The sequence below is a fragment of the Triticum dicoccoides genome, chromosome 1B (genome assembly GCF_002162155.2).
Source record: "Triticum dicoccoides isolate Atlit2015 ecotype Zavitan chromosome 1B, WEW_v2.0, whole genome shotgun sequence".
In the NCBI taxonomy this organism is placed as follows: domain Eukaryota; kingdom Viridiplantae; phylum Streptophyta; class Magnoliopsida; order Poales; family Poaceae; genus Triticum; species Triticum dicoccoides.
In genome coordinates, this window is record NC_041381.1 from 497,387,265 (window position 1) to 497,398,614 (window position 11,350).

At 44.8% G+C, this 11,350-nt stretch overlaps 1 protein-coding gene across 1 annotated transcript; it reads right to left on the reverse strand.

Annotated features, from left to right (window-relative positions):
- Positions 1 to 1,166: 1,166 nt before the first annotated feature.
- Positions 1,167 to 5,807, reverse strand: LOC119344294 (MLO-like protein 1). Its single transcript, XM_037614798.1, has 14 exons — positions 5,351 to 5,807; positions 5,147 to 5,204; positions 4,532 to 4,770; positions 3,680 to 3,796; positions 3,537 to 3,591; positions 3,275 to 3,366; positions 3,014 to 3,088; positions 2,850 to 2,938; positions 2,668 to 2,717; positions 2,308 to 2,348; positions 2,010 to 2,219; positions 1,801 to 1,868; positions 1,651 to 1,711; positions 1,167 to 1,558 (listed from the first exon to the last, which is right to left on the reverse strand). Exons 1-14 carry the CDS (start codon positions 5,477 to 5,479, stop codon positions 1,343 to 1,345), a joined length of 1,500 nt encoding a protein of 499 aa, XP_037470695.1. The 5' UTR covers positions 5,480 to 5,807; the 3' UTR covers positions 1,167 to 1,342.
- Positions 5,808 to 11,350: the final 5,543 nt, after the last annotated feature.

Below are 11,350 nucleotides of genomic sequence, written 5' to 3' on the forward strand. Positions count from 1 at the left end.
TCACAACGACCAGATCAATATAAACTCATGCGGGCTCCCTTGTTGGGAGTTGAGACGCTTTACCCATCTTGACACATGGGTCACCTTCTTGGGCCTTGCAGCTTATTATGAAATCATCATCCTGTTACAAATATAGTGGCTCTAAACAATGATGCTTGTTCATCAGAGACATATATTGATTTTCAGTGCACAAGAAGGAAAAAGATAACTGCTGCTAAGCCACGAGTATATCATTGGCATTGTGAATTGTGATTAATATTAACAACAAGAAAGGCTCAAATACCATCTGAATTGTGATTAATATTAACAACAAGAAAGGCTCAAATACCATCTAGGTCCTTAACAGTTGACTCTATGTACCATGCACTTACGTTTTTAGAGATCCCAATAGATAACAATAAGCAAATCTGGAAGTCGAAGATTTCACTAAAAGTCCAGATTATTTTTTTGTGCTATCTTCGAAGAGGAGCAATTGGCATGGAAGTAAGATGTGTAGTTTTTGTACTCATGATGAGACAATCAAACACCTCTTTTTCCACTGCAAGTCTGCACGCTCTACATGATCAGCCGTCCAAATAGCATCCAATTTGTATCCGCCCACAAGTGTTGCCAATATTTATGGTCACTAGTTGGATAAAAATTTATATAGGTTTAAAACGGTAATAAGGATGGGAGCCTCCACCTTATTATGGTCACTTTGGCTATGTAGAAATGATTTTATTTTTACTGCACTGGCTTCTTTGGAGGTTATTTTCCGTTGTATGCACTGGCTTTGTACGTAGTCTATACTACATAGAACGAATTATCAATTGTTGTTCAAGGCGGCGTGTATACATTTGAAGCGGGTGACCAGAGAGGTTTTTACCCAACATGGATGGCGGCATAATCTTTGGATTGGTCCACCACGTCCTTCGACTTAGGCATAGTTTCGGTCCTATATATGACTTTACTTTTGTCACTATGTCGGTATTTTTTTTCTTTTGTCTTGGTGTTTGGCTATATGCATCTTAACTACGCAGAGGCCAGGTGTTCCTCATCATGTTTGTATTCGCTTCCTCATTATGTTTGTATTCGCTTGATGTTACATTTTGAGTTAATAAAAGCGCTCTTTATTGGAAAAAAAATAGAAGCTGCTTAAGCAGCGACAGTTTTAGGCACTGACGCTGTGAGGGATAAACTATTTGGACCGAATTTCTTTTTACCCCTTGCCACCACAATGTTTTACGGCTGCAAGAACTATTTGCATAATGATAGCACATGCTTAAGTGCTTTCATTGCAGCACCAAAATAGACATCATAGACGCCATTGCTCTAGACAACACTACTCACTACCCATACTACATCATTCTATGCTTTCACCAGCATCGTTGCCTTGCCCCGCTGGTCGTCTCACCATCTCAACCTTAGCAGAAGGCCCTGCAGAACCGACGGGGCTCGTCGATTCTGCCGCGCCATTGCTCTTCTTGAATCCCTTCTTCATCTTGGCCTTCTGAGCCCAACCCAGGACACCCTGCTGCACATGCTCATTGAAGATCTCCTTCTTGTAGAAGCTCCCCATCTTTGCACACAACAGAGGAGATCAGAACATGCGTCAATAATCGGTGTCGATGACACTAGAAACATTTTACGATGTCGAAAAAGTGGTCGCACCTGTGTTACAATTGCATACAGAGGCAGGGTGCTGTAGCTGCAGAGAAGCTGAATGATGAGCCTGCAAGTGCAAGGATACATGGACGCGTCAGTTCAAAGACAAGGTCATGTTCGCTTTGGGAAAAGAAGTTGGAGACGTGTGTGAGGTACCCAATAACAAGCCTCGGCACAATGAAGCCAACTTGCCCCATGATGCAGGAGTTGAATCCGTAGGTGGTCTACAACAGAAATGGGGTAAACGATGTTTCGATCAGTCATTAGATCTTCACCGACCATAATTTAAATAAATAAAAAATAAAAAAATAGATCTTCACCGAACGTAATTTAAATTTGAAACTGGGCCCCCTCAAGATGCTTACCAGTATCCAAAAGAAGAATGCAATCTCAAAGGCATTCTGGAAGAGGATGAAATGGATCAGGAACAGGACGATCCTCGGCCGCCCGAACCAGAAGTGGTCATCCGATGGCTTTACGATCAAATCGCCCTCGACCGCCGAGTGCTTCTCAGCTACATCCTGGGCTAACTGAGCTATGACGTGCTCCAACTTGGTGCCCACGGCTAGCAGAAGCTGCAGGGAGAACAGAGAGTGAGTAAGGGCAGTATAAGAGGCTCATAGCGAATGTTTAAAATAACACAATTGTTATATATGCACTTACAATAAGGGGAATGAATGCAATCCAAAAGTATGTGTGCCACCCTGCAGATTAGCAAAATGTTGTGTCAGATAGCTTCAAGAAGCTTAAATGATGAAATATATTACTGACAAGGTCTAGTGTAAACCATCTTGCGGAACAAAACCGTTCTCATGACAGGTTCTGTTTTTTTTTGCCCGTTACCAACTTAACTGATAAAGAATCTAATTCAAATTTGGAATCTGTAAACAGGTCATGATTGGTTTTTTCTTCTTCAAACTGTAGCGTCTAGGGCCAGATTGTTTTTTAATTCTGAAAGTGGCTCGAACAGAGTTACTGCATTGTATACAAGTGCTGTTCAGAAAAAGATGAGCTGCAACTTACCATTAACATTCAGCAACAGAAAGATCACCACGAAGACCCACAAGTACCAGCTAAAAGAGAATAGACAAAAGATAAAATGAGTTGTGCTTGGAATAGACATGAGTTGAGCCAACTTACAAAGAAAACCAGCTTGGAACAGTATATATACAAAAGTAGAAACTTGTGTGATACTCTCTGCTCACCTTATCCCTACCACCTTCTTAAAATCGGACTCTAAAACCCGCAGCATGTATTTATGGAAATCGAATTTCAGGTTTCCACGGCAGTGGGTCTGCAATCCAAAAATGAACTCATTTTCGCATACGAGGAAAGCAACCAAGTTCAGCTTATTACAAGCTATGCTTACCATGATAAAACCAAGACGCATTGTCGTGTAGTCGGTTTTACTTACTGATCCATAGAACTGTTTGAAAAAAGAATGCTGCAAGGGGAATGGAAAGGGGCTAATTAGTTAGTCAGTACACACTTTCAGTATTAAAATAAAAATAAAGCCTTTCTTATAAGGCATAACCAGACTAAAAGGTTGCATATGTCATAGAAAACTTTACTAGTACATGCAATTTCGCAACATATATTTAGTCTGATAGAAGACCTCATGATTGCTTACCAGCCAACTCAATATTCTAGAATCTTTGCCAATACCCTTAAAATGCTCCCTGATAAATTCGAAATTGTGTACATTGTTCACCTTCTTGGGCCCTGCAGTTTATTATGGAATAACCATCCTGTTACAATTGTAGTGGCTCTAAACAATGCTGCTTATCCATCAGACACATATATTGATTTTCAGTACACAAGAGGGCGTTGTTAACCCACAGGTACATCATTGGCATTGTGATAAATATTAACAACAAGAAAGGCTCAAATACCATTTCCTGCAGTGTCTTTCTGAATTGCATCCTCCCACAGTTTCCACTGATGTATCTGAGTAAGAGAATACGCAAAATCAGCTTACAATAGCATGCGGTATTCCGTGGCTAATGCACAGCGCCGTAACTGATAAGTGGCTTACCTTTGCACCTCCTAAAAGCATCGTCAAAACACTGAATACAACATGTGTAATAGCCAGCACAAATATGAAAATATGCAACTGGTGTATAGCTTCAAGGGACATCAACGGAGCTTTTCCCTGTTAAAACAAACACTAGGATTCATAACAGCATAGATTAAAAGGAAATCTGAATATTGTTCAGTTTACATGGATAGAAACTCGACATTATTTAAGACTGAAGGAGTGGGAAGGATAAATGGAACATAGAAGCAATACATTATGATAGAAAAAAATTGAACATGCTGTACAGAGACTTCGAGCAGAGCCATTTGAATGTTCCAATCAAATTAAGTTATATATCAGTTTCTCTCTGCGAGTTAATCAGCACAGTGACATAGCTATCCATACAATATGGTTAGCCGACCTAATAATCTTAAAGAATGTGATTAAACCGGCCATCCTTGTCTGTCTATGGCTTTATGATACCCAGCTGTGATGCCCACTCCTTCCACATGCTACTGTCTAGTGTTCCCATTTCATATCATAGTCAGCGCAAATGTACAAGCAAAACAGAACAACGTCGCATCATCACATCCTAAGATTGACAACATCACAGGAATGGCAAAAAGGGTGGCCCCGTGGCTCCGTCTGTTTGGTCCAAATAATCTTGTACCAAACTAGCTACGAAGTCCTAAGAAAATTTAAGTGTCCGCATGCTCAAAAATCACAATGGTATTGGTACCTAATTCCAACTGCCCACATCCAACCAACTCAATGGTACAGTAGCTCCCCCCCACCCCACAGAAAAAGAGACAGCCACAGTTTGCACGAAATCAAAGTATGTAATTTGCAATGGTGGCCTGGCCCAATCACCTTCGACCGGCAGACGTCGGCTTCCGCCGCGCCCCCGCTGAGCAGCCGCCTCCCGATTCTGCCGATGATCTGGGCTGTAACAAGATGCTCCTTTGTCGGTGACGCTTCACCGGCCCGGACCTCGTCCCCCCCTTGGCATGGCAGCATGTGGAGTGTCCAGCTAGGACGAATGCAGATGTTCTGGATCTTCCCCTGGCACACCGTCAGCAGCAGCGAGATGAACCCGAGAAGCATCAGCTCTGCATTGCACCAAGGAGCAGTTGATGTTACACCCAACATGGAGGATAGATACAACCATGCAAGGTCAAAATTCAAAAAGAGAAGACAGATAAGTGATTAGTACTACTAGCTTTTTGACTATTTTTCAGGGGAACAGTTGGAGACGTTCCTACTGAGAGCAGCCCCCACCCAATTACCCATGGTGCAGGGATAAAGAGAGATGCACTTTTCGCACAGACCACACCACCACAATTTATTTTGTCGACATACTAGCACTTTCTCCAGATTTTTTCTTCTTTTTTGAGTGGGACTTTCTCCAGATCAGTTCTTGGCAATCGAATGAAGCAGGATGCATGCGGGCCATGGCGGGCGGGGCGGGGGGAAGAAATTAATTACCTTCTTTGACCTTGAGGATGGCCTCGTAGAGCGGCTTCTGGTTCTTCCGTTTGAACGTCTGCAGCCGTCGCAACCAAGAACACGGAGCAGTCAATGGATGGATGAGCACGGCCGATAAGAGGAGATCGAAGGGGACGGAATGGCGGCGGAACGGCGGAAGGTGATAAAAGCAGGCGAACGGGCGTGTGATGGATGACGGATTACCTTGCCGAGGTAGTGGAGGCATCGCTCGGCGAGGAGGGAGATGAGCACGATGATGGAGCAGACTAGCGCGACGATCCACGTGGGCGTGAACTCGAGCGTCGCCGCCTCCTCCTCGCCGTGCTCCGCCATGATCCGCCCCCGCTCTCCGCGACGGCGACGGAGGAAAGAGAGAGAGACGTTAGAGAAAGTACTGGAAGAAGCTGGGCTGGGGGAGGGGCGCCGCGTCCTGTAGTTTATTGTTTCGTTTGCTTAGCTCTTAAGCGCTGGAGCAGGCGTTTCCGCCATTAATTCTTCAGTTCGCATGATACGTACAGTAGTAGTACCGTGGATGCCATTAAAAGATATGCCTTCAATTCCTTCCTGAATTTGCATGCTCGTGGCTAAAATTAGCGAGGAAAACAGTGTGGCGCACGCCTGAGGGCTGAGGCTCAGGCTTAGCGTCAAAGGTATGTCCTCATTACCTTCCTAAACTGGCTCGAGGCAGGGGTCAGTGGAAAATCAGTGGCCCGAGCTGGGCGGGCCACGCCGTGGATGGACACGTTGGTTTGAATTGGATTGGTGCTGCTAGTGTAGTCCGCGAGACAGCAACCGGCGGCTGTCGCCGCGCGCGTGATCCTGCCCTGCCGACGCGGCCGGCGACTGGCGACGTAGCTCTCGACTGAACCAGTTGCGGCCTCCTCAGATGTCGTGATCACCGCCGGTGGTAGAGTCGTTCAACGGAGCGACGGGGCTCTGCGCACGGGCCAACGTGTTGGGTGGGGGCCAGCCGTCTGGCCGGGTGGGGACGGAGCGGCAGCGGCAGCGTGCGCGGCGCGGCAGCATCGATGCGTGCACGCGAGGACACACGGGATGGTTGACAGGCACGCGTCCGGCCCGCGTCACGGACCATCGAGTGTGCGACCTGGGACATGCCGAGCGGAACAGATGTTGGCAGGCAACGCCCAGCCGATCGCTGTTACTACCACCGCCAGAGACAAGACCAGTCCAGCGCCACCTGGTGTGTGGCTGGACTGGACACCCGCCGGCCAGGGTGCGTGGCGACGGCGGGTTGGACCGGCTCGCGGCGGAGCAGCCCGCTTTGTGATTTGTATGCGATGACAGAAAAGCAGAAATAAAAGTCGCTCCGCTTCGAAAATTATACTGTACCACGTACTAGTAGACTGCTACGGTAGTAACGCGTGCCCCGCCTGACGCTCCATTTGCTGCTTCGTGGAGCACCTCATCGCTGGCATGACCATATTTCTGACCGTGCCAGCATTTGCGGGGCTTGGTTTAGTGCCCATTGGCAAAGCACAACGTTTGGGATTCTCAAAGCACTAAGACCACGTCCGTTTTGTGGTTTTGTACGAGATGTTTTGGTTGCGCGTTATGATAACCGATGCCATGTGGATGAAGATTTAAGAAATAAAAATCCATATTGATTATTATTTTTAAAATGGAGGCGTACCCCCGGCCTTTGCATCATGATGATGCATGCAGACATCTTATTAAACAAATCCACGAAATAGCACAAAGTCATAAAGGTATTACAGCTCGCAGCTGAAGCGAAAAAAAAAGAAAAAAAAATGCTGACAATCACAAACGGTACGGCAATATGAAGGATAAGTTTCCTAGACTCCTATCCTGTTATGCAACCATCATCCGAACCGGTTGAATATAGCCCGTGCGACCATCTCCCACTTGTTGCACCCAGTAACCAAAGGCTTCCTGAAGTCCATAGGAGTGAGTAAGGACCATGTACGGATCCAAGCGGTAGCTCTGAATATAACCTGCAAAAAAGTTAGATTTTGTTGTCTGTTAAAAAACAAATCATTTCTACAGCTCCATATAGCCCATAAAAGCGCACATATTCCAATCCGAATACGAGCCGCAATAGTATGCTCAACCCCAGCTAACCACGTTTCAAACAACGACTCAATGTCAACTAGAGGATTAATGTTGAAGGCTATATGAATCGTTCTCCAAAGCAATTTGGCGAGTGGGCATTCAAGGAATAAATGTTGTATTGTTTCATCATGATCACACAAACAACAACATGAACTACCTACCCATCCCCTCTTGATTAAGTTGTCCTTGGTGAAAATTACTTACTTGTGGACGAACCACATAAAAACTTTAATACGCGAAGGAACCTTAACCCTTCAAATATGTGACGATCTTGAGATTGGGCCAGAATTAATCAAATCCAAATAAAAGGATTTCACCGTAAAACCCCCATTTTAGCTATTTTTCATTGCGTTGAATCCGGCTGGTCGGAGAGGTGAACATCTATCAAGGTTTTTAGCTATTTTCCATTGCGTTGAATCCGGCTGGTCAGAGAGGTGAACATCTATCAATCTCCGAACCAAGTGCATTCAGGCAGTCCATCCCTCACCAACTAACGCGCGTCTGAACTGAATATTCAAGGGAATCATTTGAAAAATTGTGGCAACGTACACCTCTTTACGTAGGGTGCGATATTGTACGGCCAGGGGTGTCTCTCCTAACCACGTATCCTCCCAAAATCTTGTTGACATCCCATTGCCAACCAAGAATTTGACCCTACGAAAAAACAAGTTCTTCGTTCTCTTAAGCCCCTTCAAGAATGGTGAGTCGGTTGGTCTTATAGTAACCTGGGCGAGTGTTTTCGACTGCAAATACTTATTGCGCAAAATCTGCACCCACATGCCTTCCGGTTCCGTCTCTAACCTGTAGAGCCATTTGCTCATAAGGCATTTATTCTTGATTTCTAAGTTCTCAATACCGAGACCCCCTAATCTTTTGGTCGGCAAAGGATATCCCATCACGCGAGACGGTATTTCCTCTTGACCTCATCTGACTTCCAGAAGAACCGAGATCTGAAAAAATCAAGTCACTTCTGTACCCCTTTCAGAATTTTGAAGAACGATAGTAGGAACATCGGCATACTAGTCAGTACCGAGTTAACCAGCACTAGTCGACCTCCATAAGACATAAGCTTGCCCTTCCAACAGCTAAGCTTTTTTTAATTCGATCTTCGATACATTTCCACTCTTTGTTGGATAACTTACGGTGATGAATCGATATGCCCAAGTAACTAAAAGGTAAGGAACCCAATTCACACCCGAACAATTGTCTATATGTGTCTTGTTCGTCTTTGGCCTTCCCAAAGTAGAACAACTCGCTCTTGCAAAAGTTTACCTTTAAACCTGACAATTGTTCAAAGAGACATAAAATGAGTTTCATGTTGCGCGCCTTAGCAATGTCATGTTCCATGAATAAGATAGTGTCGTCGGTATACTGTAAGATGGATACTCCTCCATCGACCAGATGAGGGACTAACCCCTCCACCTGACCATGCTGCTTGGCCCTACCAATAAGAATGGCAAGCATATCGGCTACTATATTAAACAAGAGAGGAGACATGGAATCCCCTTGTCTCAATCCCTTGTGAGTCTGAAAGTAGTGACCGATATCAGCGTTAACCTTGATGCCGACACTACCCTTCTAAACTTGAGAACCACTTGTTTCCACCAGGCTTCACTAAATCCTTTCATGCGCATTGCCTGCTGAAGAAAAGGCCATTTAACTTTATCATATGCCTTCTCAAAATCCACTTTGAAGATAACCCCATCTAGCTTCTTCGAATGAATTTCATGAAGTGTTTCATGCAAAATGACCACCCCTTCAAGTATGTGGCGCCCTGGCATGAACGCTGTCTGACTCGGTTGTACCACTGAGTGAGCAATCTGTGTCAATCTATTGGTACCCACCTTTGTGAAAATTTTGAAACTCACATTGAGAAGACATATTGGCCTAAATTGATCGATCCTAACCACCTCTTCTTTCTTTGGCAATAGCGTAATCATGCCAAAGTTAATGTGAAACAGTTCTAAATGGTCGTTAAAGAAACCATGGAACATCGACATAAGATCATCCTTAATAATATGCCAACATTTCTTATAGAATTCAGCTAGAAATCCGTCTGGTCCCGGTGCTTTATTCGGTTTCATTTGTGAGATTGCATCCAGAACCTCCTTCTCAGTAAAAGGTGCAGAAAAATATCATTCTCCTCCACCTGGAGCTGAGGTATATCTCCAATAACAGATTCATCTAGGGCCACCGTGCTTGCCTCAGGAGGCCCAAAAAGTTGTTTATAGTAATTAGAGATATAAGCTTTCAGATTCTCATGCCCCACAATTGTTCCCTCATCCTGCTCAAGCTGTAAGACTTTCTTCTTCCTATGTTTACCATTCGCAATCATATGAATTGTGTATTGTCATCCCCTTGGACAATCTTAAGAACTTTAGCACGCAATGCCCACTTGAGCTCTTCTTCTCTAAGAAGAGCTCATAAGCCTTGTTCAGCTTCGGATTTGGAGCTTTGCTCATTAACCGTAAGAAGGTTACTTTTGGCTTTTAAAATCTAGCGCTTCAATCAATTGAGTAAGTCGCTCTTTTTCTTGTTTGTAAATCTCACTCTTGTTTCTGGCCCAACCTCGCAAAAATTGTCTCAGATGTCTGATTTTATTTTGCCATCTCTTACTACTAGTTCTTCCACTAACAGGCTTTGCCCATTCGCGTGCAATGATCTCCAAAAAGTTTTCCTTCTCGAACAACCTTAGTTCGAAAGAGAAAGCATTCTTGTTCGCGACATGAGTAGCCTCTCCCGAGTCTACAAGAAGTGGTGTGTGGTCTGAGATCGCTCTCTGCATCGCATGGACCGACACCAAAGGGTATTTTTGTTCCCATTCCACACTAGCGAGAACCCTATCCAACTTCTCATAAGTCGGAGTGGGCAAAGTATTGGTCCATGTAAATTGTCTACCGGTGAGTTCAATTTCTCTCAAATCAAGGCTCTCGATAAGCATGTTGAACATCATGGACCAATGACCATCAAAACTGTCGTTATTTTTTTTCCTCTCTCCTCTGAATCTATAATACCTAAATAGTTCATCCCCACTAACTAATTCTCTTGACATGAAGCCTATCCACATCAGCGGTCCCACTACCTCATCACCCTTACTAATGTCATCTGTTTTTTACCCTGGTACACAAGTTGTGAACTTGGTTCAGGTCGGTTCCTGAGATCGGACCCGGCATACAAGAGTTGCCCATCGGTGTTCTCTTCATCTCCTAGGGTCATCAGTCAAGCGCTTCTTGCCTCTCCTCCACGCAATAGAAACAAATCAATATGCGGGGTCGTTTGCTCTTCTGGCTTCCATAACCGAAGAGGTAGTAAAAGGGGCCAAATCCGTCTAACGCGACTATTTGATCCACATATCATCCTCCTACTCTTAATCGAGCCATCGGTTCCAAAATCGAGATCGTGAACTCATCGCCAGGACCATGCCAAGATGGAGCTTGATGTTGTTCACCCGCACCACCACACCTCGCCTGGACGGTGATACGTCTCCAACTTATCTATAATTTTTTATTGTTCCATGCTATTATATTACCCGTTTTGGATGTTTATGGGATTTACTTTACACTTTTATATAATTTTTGGGACTAACCTACTAACTGGAGGCCCAACCCGAATTGCTGTTTTTTGCCTATTTCAGTGTTTCGAAGAAAAGGAATAACAAATGGAATCCAAACGGAATGAAACCTTCAGGAGCGATCTTTTTGGAACAAACGCAATCCAGGAGACTTGGAGTGGATGTCAAGCAGCAAACGAGGCAGACACGAGGGCCCCTTCCCTCGTGGGCCCCTCGTGGCTCAACCGACCTACCTCTTCCTCCTATATATATCCACGTACCCTGAAAACATCCAGGAGTGCCACGTAAAACTATTTCCACCGCTGCAACCTTCTGTATTCGCGGGATCCCATCTTGGAGCCTTCGCCGGCACTCCGCCGGAGGGGGAATCGACCATGGAGGGCCTCTACATCATCTCCAAGGCCTCTCCGATGAGTTGTGAGTAGTTTACCATAGACCTTCGGGTCCATAGTTATTAGCTAGATGGCTTCTTCTCTCTCTCTTTGAATCTCAATACAAAGTTCTCCTCGATCTTCTTGGATATCTATTCGATGTAACTCTTT

Bases quoted from the DNA above. Each gene is read 5' to 3' on its own strand.
- LOC119344294 (XM_037614798.1), bottom strand. From the start codon at position 5,479: ATGGCGGAGCACGGCGAGGAGGAGGCGGCGACGCTCGAGTTCACGCCC. The intron at 3,089-3,274 runs GTAAGCAATCAT...TTCCCCTTGCAG, and splicing joins CTAGAATATTGAGTTGGCTG to CATTCTTTTTTCAAACAGTT. The intron at 2,939-3,013 runs GTAAGCATAGCT...TTTGGATTGCAG, and splicing joins TGCGTCTTGGTTTTATCATG to ACCCACTGCCGTGGAAACCT.